Source organism: Pangasianodon hypophthalmus, chromosome 9, assembly GCF_027358585.1.
Source record: "Pangasianodon hypophthalmus isolate fPanHyp1 chromosome 9, fPanHyp1.pri, whole genome shotgun sequence".
Classification (NCBI taxonomy): Eukaryota; Metazoa; Chordata; class Actinopteri; order Siluriformes; family Pangasiidae; genus Pangasianodon; species Pangasianodon hypophthalmus.
Genome location: NC_069718.1, coordinates 22,428,365 through 22,453,420, shown reverse-complemented (window position 1 = coordinate 22,453,420; position 25,056 = coordinate 22,428,365). Strand labels below are relative to the sequence as shown.

The following is a 25,056-nucleotide window of genomic DNA, read 5'->3' as shown; positions in this document are numbered from 1 at the left end:
AGAAACATTTTGTTGAAAAAGTACAGAATAATTATGTAAACAATCCTCCAGTCTGCTAGTTGGCGACAACACATATTACCGGCTCAACCCGGAAGTGGGAGAATCCGGAATCCAGAATCCGCTTGTCCACTCCCATAGTGCACTACAATGGGGAGGAAATAATGGCGTCTTCAGCCTATATAGTGCACTCTATGTACAAGAGGAAGTCGGTCGGGATACAGCCTCAATTTTGAGTAAAGAAGGTGTCTAAAATGGGAAATAATTTACAATTTATCCGTCGAATCGTGTTTTAAATTCGCTGTAAGGAATCACACTCTCAGCCTAATGTGTAAATGAGGTGTATCAGACAGGCTATGGGATTATTTTTATAAATAAAGTGTGTGCAGTGGGACATGGCTGTCAGTTTTGGTGACACTAAGTTCACTGATGCACCTCACATGGTGTTCTTTGATTTGGAGACTACTGGTCTTGGTATGTATTTGTTAACATGACTGAACACTTTCTGAATTTTTAAATCAACAGATTATAAATATCCAGCATAGTTTGATGGTTTCTCTGCTCTAATACACCTGAACTTCCCTGCTGAAAAATCCAGTGTAATCTGACCAGCTACCAAAACACAGACTAACCTGGTCAAAGTTGTAGACTACAATTCAATTCCATTTTATTTATATAGCACTTTCAGCAAGGCATTGTCACAAAGCAGCTTTACAGATATCTGGATGTAGATAAAGATTTAGATTGGTCCCTAATGAGCAAGTCAAGGGTGATGATGACAAGGAAAAACTCCCTGAGACCTCATGAGGAAGAAACCTTGAGAGGAACCAGACTCACCCATGATACATCTTCAGGGTGACACCAGATCGTAAGAATATAAATCATTATTCTTCTGCAACTGTATACTATAGAGTCAAGCAGTGGCAAGTGGTTTGGAAAGATCTTAAGTATGAGCATCAGGGTCATTTTTTTGATTTCAGTAGAGTTTTAGCTTTAAGTCTATAACATCCAGATGAAGTTATCCACTGTAACATGAATGAGACTTGAGCATAGTTTTTAGCAATTGCAATCATTAGGCTGTCCAATTGAGAACATCCACAATCATCTTAAGGGTATCCGTATCGTACTATCCACAGCAACCTCAAGGCAAACTTTGCCAGCTGGTAAGTTATCTTCCACTTTCCTTATTCCCTTTTAAATAGATTTTCCAATTGACTTACTGTTATGTTATTTTCTTTAAAAGAACTTGTCTACAATGTTGCATTAGTAGCGGTAATCCAGAAACCGTTTCCTTTCTACCAGCTGCCTAAGATGGTCTACCAGTTTGTCCCCGTCTCTCTTTGGCAGCTGATACCTGGTCAGACTAAGCGGGATTTTTCAGCAGGGTTAAGTCACAAGCTTTGTAAAGCAAAGATCATATGCCCCATCAGGTGTGTTAGAGCAGGAAAAGTTTCACCGGAGCTCCCTTGTTTTATCTTGACTCTAACGTACACTCCGTGATCATTTCTTCTCCAGGGCATTCGTGTGATATTGTTCAGCTCGCGGCAGTGAGCGGTCGTCACACGTTAAACCTCTTCATGGTTCCTCGATGCAGGATGGAGCCTGGTGCTTCCAGAATTACCGGCTTCAGAGTACGGCGGCATCGACTCTTTCTACACCGCAGGCCAGTGCTCACCAACTCACTGAAGGAAGCCCTGGTGTCCTTCATAACCTTCCTTCGTATGTTTGGATGCCCGCTGCTGGTGGGTCACAACATTCGCAGATTTGATTGCCGTGTGCTGGCCAGAGTTTTGGATGAGTTCGACCTGAAAGCTGCCTTCCAGGCTGGAATCGTGGGCTTTCTGGACAGTCTTCCGTTGACCCGGCAGCTTCTCAAGGACAGTGGCATCCACAGCTTTAAGCAGGAGAACTTGGTTAAGAGTGTGCTTGGGGTTTCCTATGCGGCTCATGATGCCTTAGGTGATGTCCAGGCCCTACAGAAGCTTTACTGGGCTCTCAGACCCACAGCCAGTCAGATTCAGCAGCACACTTTCAGCTTGGACACACTGTATAACAAATGCACGAAAGACAGAATAACTTGTGAGAACGTCAAATCGGACAGCGATGGTGAACTCCCACTGCTATAGTCCTAAAATTGGGAGTTTATTGTTGAAAAGGCTCAACTGATCCTCCAGCACAATAAGATAGATAACCTTTACTACAAGTTACAGCTTTACGGTGAATCTGTTCATTCAAATGCATCATCAGCATCATCAGCATCATCATCGGAGTGGACAAAATGTTCAGACTTGGCACTTTGTTTTTAAGAATATTCATGAAATTCCTTTATTTGAATAAATGTTTACTTAACTACATGTGCTGTATCAGAGTTTGCTGACATGCACTTGTTTAGTTTGAATTATAGTTTTGTTCAGCATGATTTCAAATTCCAATAACACCATTAGGTTTATTTAATACATTTACTTGCATTGCTCAGGTGTCATGTTGGCACAGTATGTAGCGCCTCACACCTCCTGGGTCCCCTGTTTTATCCTGAGTTTTACTGGTTTCTGGTTTCTCTGGTTAATCAGGGTTTGCTGGTTTCCTCCCACCTCCTGAGAACACAATAAAAAGTGCCCCTATGTGAGAGAAGGCGTGTGAATGTGTGTGCATGCTGCCTTGTTATGAGTCTCACCCAGTGAGAATGCCTGCCTCGTTCCAGTGTTCAACCCAGACCAGGATAAAGCGATTACTGAAGATGAATTAATGAACTTGCATTATACAAGCTAACTAAAATGAAGACACAGTGAGCAGAGGAATTCATACAGAATTGTATTTATTAGAGTTTACATAGAGTTATAGACAACCACATGCCACAGCAGATTCAAAAATGCTAATCCATGCCTTCATTCCATTCAGTACCTTCACTGGAGGTAGCAAACACTGAGATCTGATTGAGGATCTGGGACACAACCAGCTTCAGGCAACCTCACGTAAAAGTGCACAGAGTTTACAGTAAACAAATGTTAAGATAATTGTTCATAAAATATCTTCATGTTACTCCAGTAAGAGCAGTCTTGGGGAAAGGACACAGACTTGCAGAGGAACAGGTACAGAGGAGAGGTAGTAACAGTAACAACTGTCACAGTCATACAAACTAGTCACGTAAAAACATTTTATCAGCGACGTTCTCACTGGTTTCCTTTTTCACAGTAAATATCTGACAAAGCATCCTGTTAGAAAGGGCATACCTGCTCTATTAGCAGATTCATAAAAGAGTGTAAAAGCAGTTTGCTTTCTGAAAAAAAAATCTAACTTTATCAGTAGTGGTTATTTTTATACTTAAAAAGTCCCTGAATAGTGAGTTGTGTTTCACCTGGTGAGAGTGACAAGATTGCTGACTGAGCATGTGCTTTCATGGTTTCTAGGTTAAAACATTTCCCAGTGAAGAATTTATTTTGCTTACATTAAGCATAACCTTAATGCAAGCTGCAATGATTTTTAGACTGAATGCTAATTCATGCTAAGTCAACTATTTATTAAACAGAAAACATGCATCTGCGCATTCAAATGATGAATTTAATTGTAGTACACGATGTGACGTCAGCAGTGTGATGACTGGGCTATTTCTTTTAAAGCACATGCTTATTAATAGGGAGGAGAAAAAAAATCCCAAATTGTAATAGAGATATTTGTTCAACTAACTTTTCTTCAAGCAAACACAAAAGCAATCTTGATGTGTCATGCTCAGCCTTAAGTATGTTCATAATGAGAAAACTGGCACTTCATAAATTCACCCATCACCCTGTTATTAAAATATCAATACCTTAATTCAACCACTATACGGTTTAAATGACAGGACCACAAGCAAAAGACACCACATATATATGTATATATATTTGTGTGTGTGTGTGTGTGTGTGTGATGTCACTATACTGATTCTTATCAGTTGGTATATTGCTGAAGTGTGTGTTATATCCTCAGTGGTTCTGTTCCCTTGTAGTTGCTGATGAATAAGCAACATTAAAACAAAAGTAGAAGGTTAAAATTGTACATACTGAACTTATTAGTGAGAGCAAACACGTCCTATTAACTCAGGACCACTTTTTTGCCTAGAGAAGACAGCAGGCCCGGAACATGGTCATCCCAGAAGATGATGTCACCTGCAATGTGATGCTCTCATTGGCTGAGATGAAGAGCACGGAGCCCCTGTGCAGCATGATGTCTGAGAGAGCGCTGGCCTCGCCCTGAATCACTAACAGGATGGACGCACAGTCCAAAGGGCTCAAAGTGTACTGCTTCACAGAGGGAGGGACCTGGAAACAGAACACAGCAAAAATATTCAACTATACTCCAGGTCTAAGATAGGAATCACCAAAACAGTGTTACCACAGGACAAAAATTGCCCAAGTCATAATAGAGATATTTGTTTAACTAACTTTTCTTCAGGCAAACACAAAAGCAATCTTGATGTGTCTTAAGTATGTTCATAACATGTTCATAATGAGAAAAATGGCACTTCATAAATTCACCCATCACCCTGTTATTAAAATTTCAATGCCTTGAAACCACTATACAGTTTAAATGACGCGACCACAAGCACAATACACCACATATATATATATATATATATATATATATATATATATATATATATATATATATATTGTGTGTGTGCGTGTGTGTGTGTTATGTGACTATATTGGTATATTGCTGAAGTGTGTGTTATATCCTCAGTGGTTCTGTTCCCTTGTAGTTGCTGATGAATAAGCAACATTAAAACAAAAGTAGAAGGTTAGAATTGTACATACTGAACGTATTAGTTACCATTTTGCTAACAGAGAACCTGGTTAAATATATTATTAATTAAACTGTACTTGCTGCGATGGGGACACTTCTGTAGTACCCATAACTGCCCTGTCCAATGTAATGCAAGTAGAAGCAAAGAAAGCGATTTCTTTTTCTTTTTTTATTTTTTCCCAGATTCTCTCCCTAATTAATCTTGGCCAATTCCCACCTATCAGGCAGCTCTCCCCTATCACACAACAGCTACCAACCAGACAACATGTTTCCTCTGAGCCGACCACATCTTTTCGAACTGCTGCTCATGCAGCATCAGGGGGCGGTATGACATACTCGATATCCACTATCTACACACTTCTGATTGATAGGGGAGAAGAGAGTATGCCACCCTGAGAGCGCAGCCAAGTTTGTGCTCTTGGACTCCTGGCCACAGATGGCTGTGGCATTGTCGGGATTGTAACTCACAATGTCCGGATGATAGGGCGAATACTTTTCTGTTGCGCTACACAGGAGCCCATTTTTGATACATCGAACATCTCTTGCAGTGTAAACCAAGCCACATAATGTTACGTCCTTAAAATACTATTCATTCATCTTCAGTATTTGCTTTATCCTGGTCAGTGTCACAGTGCATCTGGAGCTTATCTTGGGAACACTGGGCGCAAGGTGAAAGTTCACCCTGGAGAGGACACCAGTCTATCACAGTATACCACTCACTCACTCACTCACTCACTCACTCACTCACTCACTCACTCACTCACTCACTCACTCACTCACTCACTCACTCACTCACTCACTCACTCACTCACTCACTCACAGCCAATCCACCTACTGGCATGCTGATAGGAGTTGGGAGGAAACCAAAGAACCCAGAGAACATGCAAAGAAACCTGATATCACAATTAAACTAGGGACTCTACAGCTGTGAGGCGACAACACTATCCACTGCACCACTGTGCTGCCTGAAAGCGCAATAGAAACACTTAATTCTGCTTTCCTCAGTTTCCTCAGACACAGAAACACAATTGACAAGGTACAAAACACCCCACAGGCATAAAAAACTGCTAAAAAAAAAAAAAGGACTAAAAAGAGGCATTACTGCCAATAAAGTCTTCTGAAAATGTCTTGAGCCTATAGCTCATGTGAACGCTGTGTAACCTACCTGTATCCTCATGACGGTGAAGTCTGGTACAGGTGGGTCGTACAGGTAAACGCAGGGGTCTGAAGGGTCCTGAACCGAGGGAAAGATTTTGGCGCTGGCTGGAGCGGGACTGTAGTTTAACATTTCACACAATGTGTTCACATCAATGTACTTCGGGGTCAGTCCGGCACGCACTGTGTTATCCGAACAGGCCATGCACTCAACGCAATCTGGAAGATGAATTATGGTCAGTCTTTTGTTAAAAGTTTTTCATTACAGAAATAAAACTGAACTCAATGAAACAATTAACAACTAGACCAAACCAGCCACAGTACAATCTTCATTTTCTTCCAGCATTTTGACAAAAACAATTATTTCATCTAAGTAGACAATGACTTATAGAAGATGTTCCCAATGGCCTGTTCCCAATGCCATTCTCCATGAGCCTCTGAAATGTTTAAAGGGGCTCCCATGATGCCTTGTGGTATACGCTCAATCTGGAACAATCCAAGGGGGCATATAAATGATCTTATAGATTTGAAATTAGTAGGTTACTTCCAGTGGGTTACAACCGATGCACTGTGGAAACTCCTGCCTCTGACACAATGTGTCCAGAATACTTGACTTCAGCTTGCCAGATCTGACATTTATCAATTGAAACCTTGAGGCCAACCTCTTCAAGATTGTCTGTCGAGGACTTTAAAGAGGCGCTCCTTATACTTTGTATATAATATGGTAAATACTGTAAAGATCATACATACACTACATGGCCAAAAGTATGTGGACACCTGACCATCACATGCATATGGAGGCCTTCCTCAAAATGTTGCCACAAAGTTGGAAGCACGGAATTGTCTAGAATGTCTGTGTGGTGTAGCTTTACAGTTTCCCTTAACTAGAACTAAGAGGCCCAAACCTGTTCCAGCCTGACAATGCCCCTGTGCACAAAGCGAGCTCCATGAAGACACAGTGTGTTAAGGTTGATGTGGAAGAACGTGACTGTCCTGCACAGAGCCCTGACCTCAACCCCACTGAACACCTTTGGGATGAACTGGAACACTGACTGCACCCCAGACCTCCTCACCAACATCAGTGTCTGACCTCACTAATGCTCTTGTAGCTGAATGAACACAAATCCCCACAGCCACGCTCCAAAATCTAGTGGAAAGCCTTCCCATGAAGGGTGGACCTTACTATAACAGCAAAGGGGACTAAATCTGGAACAGGATGTTCAACAATCACATCTTGGTGTGATGTCAGGTTTCTATAAACTTTTGGCCATATAGTGTATTTATAACACAACGTTTCCTAGCAAAAAGTATGTTGGAACCTTATAATTTCAATATCATGTCAGGTTCATCCTGCTCCTCCTGAAATGTATGTTAAACTGTTCCAAATGAACAGATAAAAAGGAGAGAGTAACCTCCAGACAGGTAGGCATGAGGTTCATTAGCTCCCAGAAACATGGCCTCTCCTGGTTGCAGCACGATACGGTTCAGGAAGTAGATGGAGAAACAGCCGATATCACCCGGGTACTGGGAGTGGAGCCGAAGCAGCAGCTCTCCGTTACTCCCTGATATGTCTTTTCCTGCAGCCTCTACGACAGTAAGAGTATGAAATAGTATTAATTTTTTCATTCAGATAACAAATACAGCTGGTGTAGTCTCACGGGGCAGAAGGTAAAGTACAGCTAGAAGTGACATTTCAGGATCTTTTTCTTACCTTCTTCGGAGACTCTTTTCACCAGCATGTTCAGCTGATCTACAAATACCTTCTTCTCACAGTTCATCATCCTGCTGAAGCACTTCTTTAGTGCAAGAGAGGCACGTGCAGGGTTATCCCTGCTGCTCTGCAGCTCATCTGCTGCCTCATTACCTACCAGAGCATGAAATTCTGGGACATCTGAAAGAAAAAAACAAAAAACAAAAAACACAGATTCAGCAAAATGCACATGCAGTGATGGGAACACTCACATACACACACTGGGCTAATAATATAATAATACAGCACAGTAACAATGTACTGTGATACAATATATTGTGAAAACTCACTGTGTTTGACACTCACTTTTGAGAAAGGAAATGATTTCCTCCACCGGCCGAAAACCACAGAGGCCTTCGAACTCAGTCAGTGCAATCGCCATCTCGGGCTTGTGGTTGTTGTCGGGGTAGTGCTCAGGAAACTGGCCATGTAGCTTAGCTGCTAGCTCCTGAGAAGTATTTAGTAACTGATTAGAAGCTGAAAATATGCTTTATATATATATATATATAATGTATTGTACACTGAAGTACAGTGTATGTATTATTTTACACTACATTATGTTAACTCTTCTATACTCACTCTGTTGGGATGAGCTTGGATGGACAGTGCAGTGTTGACTGACAGCACTTTAAACAGGAAGGGGAGCTGTCCATGGAATGTGTCTTTGACCTTTGACCCCAAACACGCTGGGTAATCAGCGATCCACTGCCCCAGTGTCCTCTGCGTTATTCTGTTGTCTTTGATAAGAGCATCTCCCTTTGGGTGGGCACCCATCCAAAGCTAATAAACACACACATACTGTATATAACAACATACTCTCGAGACAAAGTGCAGCTCTTTAAACAACTGTTGACTTTTTATTAGGTAATGCTGGAACCCAGAGCCAGCCAAGACACAACTAAGCAGCCTGAGTGTCCAATTATTGAAACCCCCCTTTAATGATTATAATGTATGTCAAAAGAGTATAATAAGACAAAAGCTTCTATAGCCTTTTCACATACACTACAGCTTCACACAGACCCTGCTTGTCGTTTTGCTATTTAAAGAGCCACTTGTGACCTTTAAGTGTGTCTCACAGGAGGGGTTCCATTATTTCAAATAGACCTAGTATTTTTTTTTTAGGATCCAGGCCAAGACAAGAATAGACATACCACAAAGACCAAGCCTAATTATGGATCTGTTGAGCTAAAAGGCATGCACCAATTCAATTCATTTTAATGCTATAGCACTTTTAACAATACACTTTGTCACAAAGCAGCTTTATAGAAATCTGGATGTAGATTTAGATCCCAAATAAGCAAGCCAGGGGTGAAAGTAGCAAGGAAAAACTCCCAGAGACCACGTGAGGAAGATACCTTGAGAGGAACCAGACTCACCCATGACACCTCTTCAGCGTGACACCACATCGTAAGAATATAAATCATTACTCTTCTACAACTGTATAGTATACAGACAAGCAGTGCCAAGTGGTTTGGAAAGATCTTCAGTATGAGCATCAGGGTCATCAGGGACATGAAGAAACCGTAAGAGAAACCAGACTTGAAAGAAACCGATCCATTTTTGGGTGACGCTGAATAGTGGGATTATTAAATAATTCCTCTTCTACAACTATATATTATAAAGCCAAACAGTACTAAGTGTGTTGAAAAGATGTTCTGCATGAGTATTTTGTGAATAGGACTCCTGGAATGAGCACAGGACAGTCTTTATGATTCCAGCAGCAGTGTATAGGTACAAGTCTACACTATCCAGGTGAGATTATGCAGTGAAGCAAGGCGTGGGCTTGCTTCAGTGATTAAAATCCTCTTTGATTAAGCTCTGATTAAAACCATGACCTAGGTTTCATTCTAATTGTCCAACATGATAAAAGTCCAAATCCAGTCCAGGTGACTGCTGTGTTGCTACTGAGATCAACACTGACAACACATTTTCTTTTCTTTTGACTGAAAATATAACATCAAGTATTTTTTTCTGCCATCAATCTAATATATGCTGCCACTGTGGTAACCACGTCACATCAGCTGCAAGATTCAAATGAACCCTAACTAAATTTTAATGTGTGTGTGACCTAATCAAGCAGGATTAAAAGTTAATGTAAGTGAAATGCACTATATGGCCAAAACTATGTGGACAGCTGACCATCACACCTATATGTGGTTCTTCCCCAAAACTTTACCACAAAGTTGGAAGCACACAATTGTATAGAGTGTCTTTGTATGCTGTAGTATTACAATTTCCCTTCACTGGAACTAAGAGGCCCAAACCTGTTCCAGCATGACAATGTCCCTGTGCACAAAGCGAGCTCCATGAAGACATGGTTTGCTAAGGCTGAAGTGGAAGAACTCGAGTGTCCTGCACATAGCCCTGACCTCAACCCCACTGAACACCTTTGGGATGAACTGGAACACCGACTGAACCCCAGACCTCCTCACCAACATCAGTGCCTGACCTCACTAATGATCTTGTAGGTAAATGAACACAAATCCCCACAGCCACACTCCAAAATCTAGTGGAAAGCCTTCCCAGAAGAGTGGAGATTATTATAACAGCAAAGACGGAATAAATCTGAAATGGGATGTTCAACAAGCACATATGGGTGTGATGGTCAGATGTCCACAAACCTTTGGCCATACAGTGTTTCATCACTCCACATAGGGCTATTTATAGAATTAAGCAAACAACCACAAAAATGTTTATTAAAAATTTGTCGTTATTAATCTGCCAACAGCCTTCTTAATAAATATGCCCATAAAAGTTTCCTTATTATTTAACTGATTTGCACCATGTCACCACGCAAAACGTCATTAAACCTTAAACATGCTAAGTTTCTATAGTATGTATTTTGGGCATTCATGTAACATTCATGTTTTATATTCTAAATATAGTTTGACTGCTTTGTGTCTTAATTTGTAATTTATTTTTCATTTATTTAAAACACTGACTTGAATGCCCCAGCCATTGAATACTACTTGAAGCTGCAGGGTTCTGAAGGCAAGATTGAGAAGATTGAAGGAAGATTGAAGGAAGAATTTCATAATGCTCTAAAAACCCTTTCACTAATACAGAGGAGCTGCGGCTAAACTGAGGGAGGAAATTAGATCTCACCAAATAGAAATAAGATCCTGAAATAAAAAAAATTGCAACATCTAATGCCCCCAAAAGACCTGCTTTATTAAGCTTCAAGTTCTACATTAATGTCAGAAATGCTAGCTGAAATCTAAAATCTAGCATTATAACAGTAAAGAGGGACTAAATCTGGAATTGGATGTTCAACAAGCACATAGGAGTGTGATGGTCAGGTGTCCACAAACTTTTGGCACATGTATACAGTGTATATCAGGTGGATCAAAAGCAAGCTGAGTTGATGATCAGGAAAAGCCTGGATCAGTGATCCAGTGATCAGTGATCCAGTGATCAGCTCTAACAAGAGCACGTGCTTACCTCGGCATATGGTCTGTCATCCTGTATGACAGCTTGAGGATCTCCACCTAGGACCAGTTTGGCCACCTCGCTGTCCAGCCCCACCTTCCCCCAGGCATAGTTTTGGACCAGACATGACAGTGGAAACACTGCAGACACAAAAAAACACTCAGAATTGACGTTTTCCTGTGTATCACACACTGTCCTGCTGTATTCTGAGACCTAAAAAAAGCGTTTAATAGCGTCTCATAATCCAGCAGCAGAGCTTTCTCAGGTCACACTGCGTCTGTTGCCAAACGCACAGTGACAACTGCAGTGCGCTATAAACACCACAAAAACACCATAAACACAACACACACAGTCACAACCACACACACAGCGCCACACTCGCCCTGACTGCTTTCACTGATTATAACTGACGTTCAAAAAAAAAAAAAAAAGCTGAATGAAAACAGATGAAATCGCAGATGAAACCCACCTCTCACTTCCTCCATGTCTGCAACGGTGGCGCTCGAGCTGGCGTGACGTCACGCGACTGACGTCACACAGGAAATCCAGTATATCCATACAGATCAGCTAATTTAACCTAATAACATTATGGTATAATATTCTTACCAAAAGACTTTACAAAGAATTTAACCATAACCATAACCTTATGTTTATATGTTTTTTTCCATTTAACTCTCATTATCAATGAAAGGATTGAAGTAATTTTCCATTTATATTACAGACATAACATTGTGAATAAAATACCTTGTACTGTATTGGGGGAAAAAAAGAAAAGCTCTTATGAATATTCAAATCTCCACAGAGTGATATAAATACAGATCTTTAAAAATAATAATAATAATTTTAATGTTCAGACTAGTGACGCGTTCTTCAGCCTGATGCGCATGCGCAGTGTGTAACAACTGCGGAAGTGAGCAGAGCCGCGCGAGCGTATGCGACTGTTAGAGGGCTGCTGTGTTTATTATACATCACTTTGGGATAAACCTCCGTCAAGATGTCAGGTTTCGACAGTAACCCGTTCGAAAACCCAGTAGACGTCAATCCTTTTCAGGTAAGACCTTGAGGTTTGTTGGGATAAAACTCTGTAAATCTCGTTACACTCCGAGTTTGAGTTGTATTCCACAGGAAGCTAATGATGTGGGCTAGTCACAGGTCCGGTTGGGGTGCGTCATCTGATTGACATGTCCGTGAGCCAATCAGCGCTCGGCTTTACTGTGAAGGCGGGCTGATAATGTTAGAGGAAGTGTTTAGCGCAATTCTTTGTCAAAGATTAGAGTGTCGTTGACATGAAAACGACATTATTACTGTGGTATTTACACTAAACTATATATACCACTTCATTTTTTTTATTTCATTAAGTTGTTAATGAAGTTTAGACTGACTGTTTTTGTTTAATGGTGTAGGCCTTCAAGCCTGTTGCGCCCACAAAAGGAAACATAAAACATACTGTATCTGCTTAACAACCCCAAAGCCATCATTTCCATAATTTTCATATCAGTAGCTATCAGAATCTTTATTATTTTTATTATTGTTATTGACTTCATAGTTATCTTCAGTCTGTACTGCCTTTTGTTTAAGATATGGTTTGTAGTAACATCTAATAAAATGGTATTTATTAATAAACACAGCATGCTGAGGTGAAAGGTGAAAGTGTGTCCATCATCTGTGGCAAGCTGTCTCTCATCCTTCCAAGAAAACAAACCTTTGGAAGAATCCACTTCCTGAAAAGGAGCAGTAGCTCCCTAGTTTAGTAGATTATTAATTTACGTGTGGAACAGAGGTTGTCCAGGAGAACAGTTGGCTATGTTTGCACAAATAAACCAACACCTCATGGACATAAATGAAAAGCTTTACATCATATTGTAAGAAACGCAAGACGTGGGACTGATTGTACAGCGTTAATAGCACTGGGGGCCTGGATACATTGGCTACACACACTTCACTCTGTAGCTGTCTGTTTTACAGTCTACGAAACTCAGTTTGTTTCTCTACACCATATGGTATGCATGTGCATACTGCTTTACAGAAATACGGAAAATTAGTGTACAGCCGTCTATAGAGGCATAAAATCTACAATTCTTATAATAATTAGTTAGCAGAAGTTTAGGTTTCCGTTCAGTTCTTTTATAGGGATTGATATTATGCGCTCTAGCATATAAATTGGTCATCTAACACACATAATTAAAAGAAGATATATTAAGCTAAACTGTTCATTTGGGTTTGCATTTTGGGCTTTTCCTCTTTTTGTACCCTTTCAACCTGAGGTGCAATGTTTAATAAAGACAAGAAATTCTGCCAGAAATCCTTTATTTTATGATTATCCATTGTGAGGTTTGAAAAATGATCATTCATGTTTCGTAATGTCAAAATGCATGGCACATCCTGGAACAGGACAATGGAGCAGGTGGCTTTCTCTCTCCCTCCCAAAACACTGCTTTGGGAAGTGAACGTGCCTCTTGTCGTCTTTGTGACGTGACTGCTCTTAATGTTTGCTTACAGGGCGTGAGTGATTCTAAAATGTGTGTTTGAATGGGTTTAGTGGACTAGCCAGTTATTTAATTAGGCAATTCAGTAAAAAATCTTTAGCGGCTGTGAGGAACTGAAAGTTAGTTTAGTCTATAGCCTAAAGCACAGTCTGAGGTCTACCTAACTGAACAGGGTTCTGTCTTGTGAATATATTTGTGTAAAAGGATTAGCATAACTAAAAAAAAAAATTCACTTGAAAAAGATCTTGTCACTCTCATGTGGTTGCGCAACGTCTAAAATGAGCACCACATAAAGTGTGTGAGAATTCTACCGGGTGTGATCCGAGATGACTCGATCTTACGGACGTGTTAGTTAACGTGAGGTTAACATGTAGCTCTGAATTCCTCTCACTCTGGAAATCAAAGACTTGAATACAATTTGCATTGTAAAAATTTCTCCCATTTTTGTTTTGTAGAGCTAAAAGGTGGTGTTGTAAGATGAACTTCTATTACCTTTTAACTTGGGCTTTAAAACCATGTTAAAACCACTCAAGGATCTAAACGGTGACCTTTTGCCATGCTTCATTAGATTACATCCTGTGATTTTTGAAAATAACATCTGGATTAGTGAATATTTAAGAGTCATGTGCACCTCATGTTGCTATGAACTATGATGCTACATGTTCTGTATTTTGCTGTTTAACTCCAGCCATTAATAATACATTGCTACAGATGAGTCAATATTAAATATTTAGATGATAGATGATTATAAGTGATTATAATGATAGATGATTATAAGTGATTTATGCATGCCTGTCCTACACAGTGTGTGTATTTTGTGTCTTGTTTGTTCATGTAGATTAAACACAGTTTAACACATGCAGTATTTGAGAGCTGAATCACATTATCCTAATAAACTGTGAAATGTGTTGGTCTCTTTCAGGATCCCTCTGTCACACAGGTGACCCATTCTGGAGTGGATCATATGCAGCAATACCAGCCTTTCCCTGCCAATGACTCTGTAAGTATTCATAACAGAATAAGCAATATCTCAAATGAAAGGATGTCTGAAAAGTAAAGAAAGTCCAACGGGAGGAGAAAATGGTGTGGACTAGAGGTGTGCAGCGGGACCGGGATCCAGTGGGACCCAAGAAAAAAAGCTGTGATTCTTAACTTTCATGCAGGTGAAGGCATGAAGCTCAAAGACGAAAAGCTGACCTGTTGATTAGTGTGGGAGCGTACTGGACAGAGTGGGTTGCTTGTGTGGTATGCTGTGCATTCGTTCATCTTCAGTAAAAATCAATTCAATTTTATTTGTATAGAGCTTTTAACAGTGGATATTGTCACAAAGCAGAGTATAAGAAATACAGAAATAAATAGATTTAAATGAATTAAACCAAAATAAATTGTAAATATGTGAATTTATCCCTAACGAGCAAGCCAGAGGCGACGGTGGCAAGGAAAAAACTCTCTGAGACGATAAGAGGAACAAACCTTGAGAGGAACCAGACTCATCTAGGTGATAACGGATAGTGCAATTATAAATAAATCTCTCCTATAACTGTGTACTACATGGACAAATAGTGCAATTGTGCGACCAGTAAAATCATCAATTTTCACATGAAGTCCAGTTGATGGAGTCCTGAGTACAAAGCTGCTCATGGCAACCGCAGCCCCAAAGCCAAAATAGCAATCGCAATCCCAAGCCATCACAGTACATCTCCCCGTATGAGATTCCCAAGCCATCTCCACAGCCCCCAAGCAGCAGCATCCCCAGCAATCCCAATGATCTTCAGAAAATGATTTCTCCTGGTCGGGGTCACTGTGTTTTGATTGACTGATTTATTAATATTTTGGGAAACAGAAACAATTCAGTTCATTAGAAAATATCTCAGGCAGGTACAAACAAATATAATAACTGAGCGAGGAGGTGAGAATGTCCCACACACACAGTCCTACATACCTTTAGCATTTACCCCTTCTTCCTGTTCATACACTTTGCAGAAAATGTCTCTTAGAAAATAGAAGGGTAGAAAAACACTCTTAGAAAATAGATGGGTTGCAGCACTCTTTTTTTTTTTTTTTTCCTTCAGGTGTCAGGTATATTGGTGGGATCTCTAGATTTACAGTACTGTGCAAAGGTCTTAGGCACATGCAAAGAAATGCTGTAGAGCAAAGATGCCTTCAAAAATAATGAAATTAAATGTTTCTATATTAAAAAATACTATAAAGAGCAGTAAACACTAATAAATGAAACAAAGCCAATATTTGGTGTGACGATCCTTCGCTTTAAAAAAAATTGTAGTCTCAGGTACAATGTGTGCAGTTTTATAAGGAAATGAGCTGTAAGTGTTACTGAGCATCTTTCAGAACCAGCCACAGTTCTTCTGGAGACTTTGACTGTCACACTTGCTTCTTATTTTTGCAGGAAATTCCAGCAGACTTCATTATGTTTTTGTCTGAAAAGTGTCTCTTATGTAATCTGCTGCTTTCTTTACTGACATACAAACATTTTCAAGTAACATTTAATTTTGTGCTGGAAAACTAATGTTTGGAATCTAAAATGTTTTTGTACTGAATCAATAATGTAGAAGTCATAAAATAAAAATCTATAACAAAGTTTGTACTAAAAACAATAGGGTGCCTACGACTTTGCATAGTTCTGTACATCTATAGAAAACAACTGATACACATATAATGATAGAGGTTGACTAACATGGGATGAATAAAATACAATTACAAACAAATAAACCAGCGTGTGGCTCATTAGGAATAATTTTTTTCTTTATCTGTTAAATCTTTGCACGCATTATCCAGTCGTTGGAGTTAAGTCTAACAGCTGACTGCTCTTATGTGTGTTTTTGTTAATTGTGTTTGTAGGGAGCTCTGACAGGCACCACTATCCCAGCCTCTACTGTTCCGTCCCAGCCTGCCGTGCTGCAGCCCTCTGTGGAGCCGAGCCCTCAGGTCAGCGTCACGCACGATGCAGTGCGGCATGAGCATGTGAAAAAGCAATATAACGAAGTAGCTACAGTGCAGCTATTTGTAGACCGCTGCACAATGTGATGCGCAGTACACGTTAGCTGAATGTATGCGAAAGCACTGCAGCTAAACCCCTGTGCTGCTCCCACAGGCAGCCGCAGCCGCAGGGCAGGCCAATCTGCTGAGACAGCAGGAGGAGCTGGAGAGGAAAGCAGCCGAGCTCGAGCGCAGAGAACAGGAGCTGCAGAGCAGAGAGCGAATTACAGGTACTGCCCGCAGCCTCCATAACGGACATGCACATAGGACATAATCACATCAGCAGAATAATATAAAAGTACATCTCAACTCCCTGTTGTATCACTAATCCATATTCCACTTCCTCTGCACAGGCAAAGAGAACAACTGGCCTCCATTCCCCAAAGCACTTCCCATAAAGCCATGCTTCTATCAGGACTTCTCGGAGGAAATTCCAGAGGAGCACAGACGGCTCTGCAAAATGATGTATTACCTGTGGATGCGTACGTATTTACAAATTCTCACAAAAAGTCATTTTAGTTCTCATATCCTTTGTAAATATTGTATCTTTACTGGTAGTTTGGTTGGTAGTCAGTTAACGCAATAGCTCAGCAAAAAAATTCAATTTTCCACAGTAATCATTCAGCCAAGCCCTGTTCAGTTTACTTCTTTGGTTTTACGTTGGAGCTATGACACTACTGTAGCTAATAAGTAATAAGAAATCTGTCTCACCCCAAATACTTTCCATGAGTGCATGTCCAAATCGTATACTTCCATTAAAGGACGCTGTGTAGCTACAGGAATGTATTTTAAAAATAAAGAAATGTTAAAAAAAAATAAATAAATTGTGGGGATAGTATGTATTTCGGGGGAAAAAAGAAGTTAAGAGTGGAAATATTTAACCATTCACATGATGAATTTTGCTTTCCTGTAGAATTTAAGCTTTGGAAGGCAGGACTGGGGTGAAATTATGACAAGTTTTAAAAAAGTGATTAAGGTTGACCATGACTGCCCCAATAACATTATGCCATTTAGGTACAAAGTGAAAATTAGCGAATGAACATGAGCCCTGTGGGCTAACATTGGCTTGTTTATCAAGAGACACTGCCCCTGAATAAAAAACTCATAAATAAATAATAAGTTTTGTATGTTTTATAAAGTAGTCAGTTTTAAGTTTGTTCTAAACAACATCTGCTTACATACATGGCTGTCTGAGTATGCATTTTTGGAAAAGATTTTGGGTAATAATAATAATTTCATAACAAATTTCTCTTTATATAATGCCTTTCTTGAACCCAAGGTTACTTTAGAACTGACATGGTTTTGAAAAGTTTAGTAAGAACGAGGAAAAAAAAATGGATTTGGGAGGGGGAAGACTGAACTTGTTGAGAGAACAGAAAGGTTTTCATCTCGGCTTTACAAGAGGAGATAGAGGAGCAGTAACAGAAAGATGGAGGTGTAGGTGCTAAGACTAAAAGTCCTTAGGGACAGCCAGAAGCCCGATGTCAGAAGACTGAGCAGGATGGAGCAAGGCCATCTTTACACACGTCTTTATATGTCTAATAAGCGGATTTTGCAGTATGGTGGGAGAAAAGGGAGTTGCATTATCAAAATGAGTGGTGACACAAACATGGAAGGTATTGAAGGCAGCACTTTAACACTGAAACGTGTTAGAGTGTCCTGTGAAATATTTGGAAGCCAGACTGAAATATTTCAAAAGGATTATTATTTAGCAAGATTTGTAACTGTGGTGCAGCACTATAGTCTGGAAAGGTAGATTAGAAGTAGGTTGATAGTTTTCCAGTTAGGCAGGGTTAAGATTCCTAAGAATGGGTGTGACGTCTGCTGAGATAAAAGCAATAGGGATATAACCTGAATCAAGTGACATGTTGCTGAGATAAATAACTTGCTCGTCACACCCGAACTATCGTATGCTTCTGTGTTCTGCTCTTATTTCATATCCAAGTACTTTCATCTTTTGTCCCTTCTTTCCTTTTTTCCTTCTCTTGCTCTGTCTCTTTCTCTCAGTGTATTGTGTGACACTGTTTTTAAACGTGCTGGCGTGTCTGGCGTACTTCACGGCTAAAGCCGATTACGGAGTGGATTTTGGCCTCTCCATTCTGTGGTTCATCCTCTTCACCCCCTGCTCTTTCCTCTGCTGGTTCCGGCCCATCTACAAGGCATTCAAGTGAGGATCTCCACAGTTTTAAGCACTCATATTAAACTGGGAACTGTATTTGAAATATTATTCTTGTTGTTCGTTTTACCTTTGGTTTATGTTGCCAGTTTATTGATTAAAACATAGAAGTGTCCGGAGATCTGTACCTTAATATATAAAATGCTTTGAGAGGCCAGTGTCATTTGGAACAGAATTTGTTGTTGAATTCTGTGATGGATGTTTTGTTTTCTCTTATAGGACCGACAGCTCCTTCAGTTTCTTTTCCTTCTTCTTTATCTTCTTTGCCCAAATTGCAGTGATGATTATTCAGTGTGTCGGTATACCCCGATGGGGCAACAGGTGAGTGCACATAACGCCTATAATCTGTCTGTTTTTTTATTTATTTTTTTAAATCCTTCTGATATATTCTAGAGACAATATGCGCATTGGAGAGGTGTGAGGAAGTGCATCTTCTGAACAAGCATGAAAATTGCTCAATATTTACACAACTTTAGTGTAATTGTATTTGAATTATTATCTTTAAAGAACAATAAATGAAAGAAAGGCTCAACTTTCTTTACAGAGCTCTCCTTGATTCAGGTGAAAAGCTGAAAGTTTTTCACATCCCAATATGGAGATGATTCATCTTTAAACCTTTCAGAGATCACTTTGCTCACTTGTACTCTTTCCTAGGTCAGAAGGTGTTATAGAATTAATTATCTATTACAGCACGGCTCAGACAGTAGTTCTGCTCCGAGGCAAATCACAGGTTTATATTAACTAATATAATGCATTTCTATAGTAACTTACGCAGGGACTTGTATGATGGATGCTCCACATAAAACACAGGAAATTGGTGATATGGTGATGTTTTCTGTAAGGAGAAGTTTATTTAGCATTTATGGAAGAAGTCTCAGGTGTCTGTGCTTTTTTTAATAGTCAGAGGTAAAGCTGTAACTTTCCAACATGGGAGAAGTCTTTAGGACAGACAAGCTGCATTTATTTGTCATAATAACTACAAGAGAGAGAATAAAAGAGGCATGACTTTTTATAGCTGCTATAATGTAAGGGATAACAGGAACAAACATGGTTCACAGACGTTCTGTAGCATTAAATGTAACTATAAATTGATAAAAACTATGAGTCATTCTTTATTTTTGGGGAAAAAAAAAATCATTTGCAAATTGCTGTAGTATAAGAGGAATAAAATATACTACATGGCCAAAAAAATTGTGGACACCCGAGCATCACACCCATATGTTTTTGTTGAACATCCAATTACAGATTTATTCCCACTTTGCTGTTATAATAAGCTCCACTCTTCTGGGAAGGCTTTTGGAGCGTGACTGTGGGGATTTGTGTTCATTCAGCTACAAGAGCATTAGTGAGATCAGGCACTGATGTTGGTGAGGAGGTCTGGGGTGCAGTCAGTGTTCCAGTTCATCCCTAAAGTGTTGAGTGGGGTTGAGGTCAGGGCTCTGTGCAGGACACTCGAGTTCTTCTACTCCAACCTTGGGAAATCATGAAGCTTGCTTTATTCAAAGGGGCATTGTCATGCTGGAACAGGTTTGGGCCTCTTAGTTCCAGTGAAGGGAAATTGTAATGCCACAGCAAGACATCCTATAGACATACAAGACATCCTATACAACTGCGTGCTTCCACCTTCCAACATATGGGTGTGCTGGTCAGGTGTCCACATACTTTTGGCCATTTAGTGTATTTGAGGAGGTGCTGTTCTTCAAATTCAAATACAAATTTTATTTGTCACATGCATAACCATACAACTTGCAGTGAAATGCTTTATACAACTGTTCCAACATAGAAAAGAAAATATAGAAAAATATTAAATATAAAGAAAAATATATATAAAAATATATAAAGAAAAATATATATAAAAATATATGAAGAAAAAAATTTAATATAAGAAAAATATATACATATATATGCAATATGTGCCGTTTGTGCGATGTAATGTGCAATAATGTGCAACGTGCAATAAATGCAATACTAAATTGCAATACTAAACTAAATTAGTGATGTTATGTATGTAGATGTAGATGGAGGTTGGGTGTTTGTAGGAGATGTATGGATGGAGATGAATGATTCTTAGTCCTTGGTGTTGTACTGTTTGAGGGCCCGAATGGCCTGCGGGAAGAAGCTCCTCCTCATCCTCTCTGTATTGGCCTTTAGGGAATGGAAGCGCTTCCCTGACCACAACAGAGTCCATTGGAAAATGACTTTGGTAACTCTTCTTACACCTGAAATGTCTGTGAGAAGACATTACCGTGTGAATATTGCAGCCTTTTGAAATATTATGTTAGAGACCAGTATAGAAGTAAGCAAACAGGATATTAGTTTCTGCATATTCATTGTTGGCTGTTGAAGCTGTGACATGAAATGCTTGTTATTTCTGTCAAAGTGAAGAACACCAGCTGCTGATTTGAGTAGTTCAGTTAATTTTCAGGTTTTTGTGGTGCTCTTTAGTAAATTCAACAGCATTGTACATGAATGTTAAAAAAAAAAAAAAAAAGGCAGCATTGCAAAACGTAAATAAAAAAAAAAGTACTTACTTCCTCAGAGAAGAATATGAATATTATTATTTTTTTTTAACCCAAAAGCTCTTTTTCTGGCCTCTCACTTGTGGAACAGGAGTCTTTGTGCTGATCTCTAAGGCTTCTGCTCTGTCTATGCTGGAAGCTCCATCTCCTTGCATTAACACCTCTTGGGCCTTTCTGCACTTTCCCTCCTGTGTGTCTGAAGTAGGTCTCTCCCTGCATCTCTGCTCGCTATCGCCTCATTTTCTCTCCTCTCCTTCATTTATCTTCCTCATGTTAGTCAACTCTTTGAGCTGGTTGGTTATTAAAGGATTTCTGTTGTTATACTCCTGCTGTTTTTTTTTTTTTTATAGCGGTTGGATTTCGGCTCTCACTGAGATCAGCGGCCACCTGGCTGTGAGTGCAGTAATGATGGTGGTTGCAGTTTTCTTTACCGTGTGCGCTGTGCTATCGGTCATCCTTCTGAAAATGGTACGTCTTGTATTTTAAATGGCATTTAATATTACATGTTCTGTTGATTTAAGAATTCTAGTATTACTTCTGAGTTGTCGCTGTGGCTGTTTACAGGTTCACTCTCATTACCGCCGCACCGGTGCGAGCTTCCAGAAAGCGCAGCAGGAGTTTTCTCAGGGCGTCCTCACCAATCGCACGTTCCAGAACGCAGCGGCAAGCGCAGCCGCCTCAGCAGCCCAGGGTTCCCTCCAGAGGAACTAATTTCAGCAGAGAACAGCCCGATTCCCCTCAGCCACCTCAGAGCCACAGTGCCGTAGCGTACGCCAGTGTAGGCTGTGCAGCTCCCCCATAATGCTTTGGTCTTCGGACAGTAGAGACAACACTTTGGGAGTTCACATAGAGTTGTATGTGAAGCAGAGGGGATGAAGTTACAGCACTCAGTAGCGTGTCTGTATATTTGTATGTATGCTTACAGTTTGAATGCGTATTGTGATATATATATTTTTGCTCTAAACTAAATTAAGGGTTAGCCACCTCGGTTAAGGTACAACAGAATCATCAGTGTGTCTGTATCACAGAATGACAATGAACAAAACAGACTTTTCTCCTAAGTGATGACTGCTTAACTGGGTTCCTTTGCTTGCATTTGGCTAATAAATTCTTGTGCTTGGAGGTTTATTTAGTAACAACTCCAAACAGTGGACTTATTGTGCCTTGCAATTTCAGTCTTATTGTATTCATTCATTTACTACATTCTGTCAAAGTGCCATTAATTCTTGGGAAAAACAAATGAAAACAAAAATGGAGGGGAACTGTTCATTCAGTGAACTGTGTTCATTCCAGTGTCAAATGTACAAATGAGTGAATTATTCTGAAACAGCACTGGGATTGTAAAGTTTAATGGTATTTCACATAGCGAGTTGATCAGAGAGCCAAAACATAAGACAGTACTGACCTTCAGCTAATTTTTGAATACTGCTCACTTTTATATGATGAAGGATAAATATCCAAATGCAAGTGTCTGATCTCTGCCATGCCTGTAAATATATCAAAAGATTTAAATGTTATCTGATGTTGATTATTAGTGGCCTTTTGAGTGTGATTATGTTTCTCAGAAAAAAAAAATCTTAGCATGTTTGAATTTTCTAAACAAATGCTTAGAGGTTTTTTTGCACCTTAAGGAAGGGATAAATAAATAAATTTAACAGTAATGGGTTTTGTGAAATTTATAAAATTGTGTATTTTTCCAGATATAGTGATTAAGTAAATAATAAAAAAAGAATACTCTTTTTAATGCCTCTTCTTTATCGAAATTAAGTGTGGGGTTGTTAGAACAAGCACATACACACAGTCATGTTCTGAGAAAGGAATACAACTTGTAAAGGTTAAGACGAATTACAAAAATGTATTTTTTTGTAACAACATATTTTCCACTGGACTGTCACATCATTGTACAACAACAAAAATAAGCAGTATGAGCTCATAGTACAAGTTGAAATGAAATGACAGTATTCATAAAACCGGCTCCATTATTACAGAAAATAGGTTCATTTTTAAATGACATCAGCGTTTCCTTTTTAAACTCCATACAAAATGTGCAAATGAAGTTTTGATGGTTCAGCAAACATTTCAACAGTTCAGCAAATCCATCCCCAAACATTTGTAAACACACTTACAAACACTTTAATGATTAGCAGTATTTCTTACTGTCACATTAACATTCATTTGTATGAGACAATGTACATGGAAATGGATCTGACATTATAGAGTTCATATGATCTGTCGTTAGGAGGAGTGATTGATGGAACAGAAAGTTGGAGGGGAAAAAACCCTTATACATCATAATTTACAAATCAATGTATTTTCTTTTTATAAAAACCAAACACAATATAAAAAGTGTCTTTTGGAAATGTAGAAAGGAGAAAATTGGTGCATTTCTTAAAAGTTCAAAGTCACTGAACTGCTTCAGGTCAGATAAAACTACTGACATCTTCATTCAGTTTGTGGTGCTTCCAGTTCACACAGATGGTCCTTAATCATGAGCAGAGGAGGTGTTAAAGGTGACGCCAAAGCTCAAGGTCCAAACGTGTCATTTCTCCATCCGCCACGTAAACTACAGCACTGTAGACTTGATGCAATGAGTTTTTTTTAATTAGCAAAAATAGCCTTTACATCCTACTATACATATCAGTATCCTGTATGTAATCTCCTTTAATATAATTTATGATGCATATTTAGAGTTTCATGCTACAATTTCACCTTGGAAAGAACGCACAGCATCGTTTCTCTGTAGTCCAAGGAACATATTCATTCTTCAAAGTAGTTTTAAACAACACAGCCATTTTAAACCAAAGGCAACGTCCATACTCATGAACAAACACGTGTTCCCTATCATGTGTAAGGAAATGTGGAGAATTCAAATGGAGTCCATATAAAACCACACCTTTCAAATGGCATGTATGGATCTATGGATGAGCACATAAAATGTAAAGAACAAAAACAGTATATACATAACGTGTGCATATACATAGAAACAAACAAAAATACCTATATGAAGTTGCAAAACGACAACATTAAAAATGTCCAGTTTCCTCAGAGTACTTGGTTTTGATTAGTGAAACTTCTCACCGCAATGCTTTCCTCTGCAAACATCTATTTCACCTGCTGATCCAAAGAAATGCAGAACCAAATATCTGAAGCACGTCCTCTCGTCCCTCGCTGAGAAAATAATGTGTGGTTGGTTCCTCTCAAAACCGCGAGTCTTTTCTCAGAGTTTGTGTTTGGCCTCTGTGGATGGTGGTTGATGCATTCAGGCCGTTGTGATGGCGTTCAGGTCTTTCATCAAGCCCTCCAGATGTGCCATCTCCTCTGACAGCTCATCTGTCCTGTAGGCCTTAGAGAGAGGCATGCAGGGGAGCGTTGGGGTTAGAGTTATGGCCACAGCAAAGGATGCAGCGTGAGGAAAAGAGAGACACGGAGCATGTGATAAAGGATGATGGAGGTAGATACGAGAGCAGGTAGAGAGGACGGAAATGGAAAAAGGGAGACCGGGAGACATGTATCAATGGAACTGAGGTGAAAAATAAAATACAAAAACACACACACATACACACACACACACACACAAGTTTTGGCAAAGCATTGAGTGTTGATGGGATGGAATTTGATATTAAAACATGAAAATGCCATTATGTTTGGTTATTCATTATTTATACAAATTAAGTGATTTAGTATGGGTTTAGTAAGTAAACAGGTTGAATTAAGCCAAGCAGCAAAACCATGTAAAAAGAAACAAGGGCAAAAACAGTTTAGAAATAG

At 39.5% G+C, this 25,056-nt stretch overlaps 4 protein-coding genes across 10 annotated transcripts in view; 2 read left to right on the top strand and 2 right to left on the bottom strand.

The window, feature by feature from the left end:
• Nucleotides 1-103: 103 nt before the first annotated feature.
• Nucleotides 104-2,351, top strand: plex9.2 (PML-like exon 9.2). The gene is made up of 2 exons (XM_026919745.3): nucleotides 104-471; nucleotides 1,513-2,351. The coding sequence occupies exons 1-2, from the start codon at nucleotides 393-395 to the stop codon at nucleotides 2,121-2,123; spliced, it is 690 nt and encodes a 229-aa protein (XP_026775546.3). The 5' UTR covers nucleotides 104-392; the 3' UTR covers nucleotides 2,124-2,351.
• A 444-nt stretch (nucleotides 2,352-2,795) lies between these two features.
• mpi (mannose phosphate isomerase) lies at nucleotides 2,796-11,705 on the bottom strand. Its single transcript, XM_034307531.2, has 8 exons — nucleotides 11,580-11,705; nucleotides 11,123-11,250; nucleotides 8,261-8,461; nucleotides 7,988-8,129; nucleotides 7,643-7,822; nucleotides 7,344-7,517; nucleotides 5,942-6,150; nucleotides 2,796-4,292 (listed from the first exon to the last, which is right to left on the bottom strand). The coding sequence occupies exons 1-8, from the start codon at nucleotides 11,593-11,595 to the stop codon at nucleotides 4,089-4,091; spliced, it is 1,254 nt and encodes a 417-aa protein (XP_034163422.1). The 5' UTR covers nucleotides 11,596-11,705; the 3' UTR covers nucleotides 2,796-4,088.
• A 296-nt stretch (nucleotides 11,706-12,001) lies between these two features.
• scamp2 (secretory carrier membrane protein 2) lies at nucleotides 12,002-23,032 on the top strand. The gene is made up of 9 exons (XM_026919743.3): nucleotides 12,002-12,161; nucleotides 14,519-14,596; nucleotides 16,456-16,542; nucleotides 16,709-16,823; nucleotides 16,947-17,075; nucleotides 18,601-18,760; nucleotides 18,989-19,090; nucleotides 21,639-21,756; nucleotides 21,853-23,032. The coding sequence occupies exons 1-9, from the start codon at nucleotides 12,105-12,107 to the stop codon at nucleotides 21,997-21,999; spliced, it is 993 nt and encodes a 330-aa protein (XP_026775544.1). The 5' UTR covers nucleotides 12,002-12,104; the 3' UTR covers nucleotides 22,000-23,032.
• The window catches only part of LOC113530052 (neogenin), a 113,237-nt gene continuing 111,204 nt past the window's right edge, over nucleotides 23,024-25,056 (bottom strand). For 6 of the 7 annotated variants that reach the window (XM_053236545.1, XM_053236551.1, XM_053236546.1 and 3 more), the window contains one exon: nucleotides 23,024-24,631. In XM_053236545.1, coding sequence (XP_053092520.1) covers nucleotides 24,548-24,631 — 84 coding nt within the window. In that variant the 3' untranslated portion in view covers nucleotides 23,024-24,547. Of the gene's footprint in view, nucleotides 24,809-25,056 lie in introns of all 7 variants that reach the window. The other variant, XM_053236549.1, reaches the window with a different exon arrangement.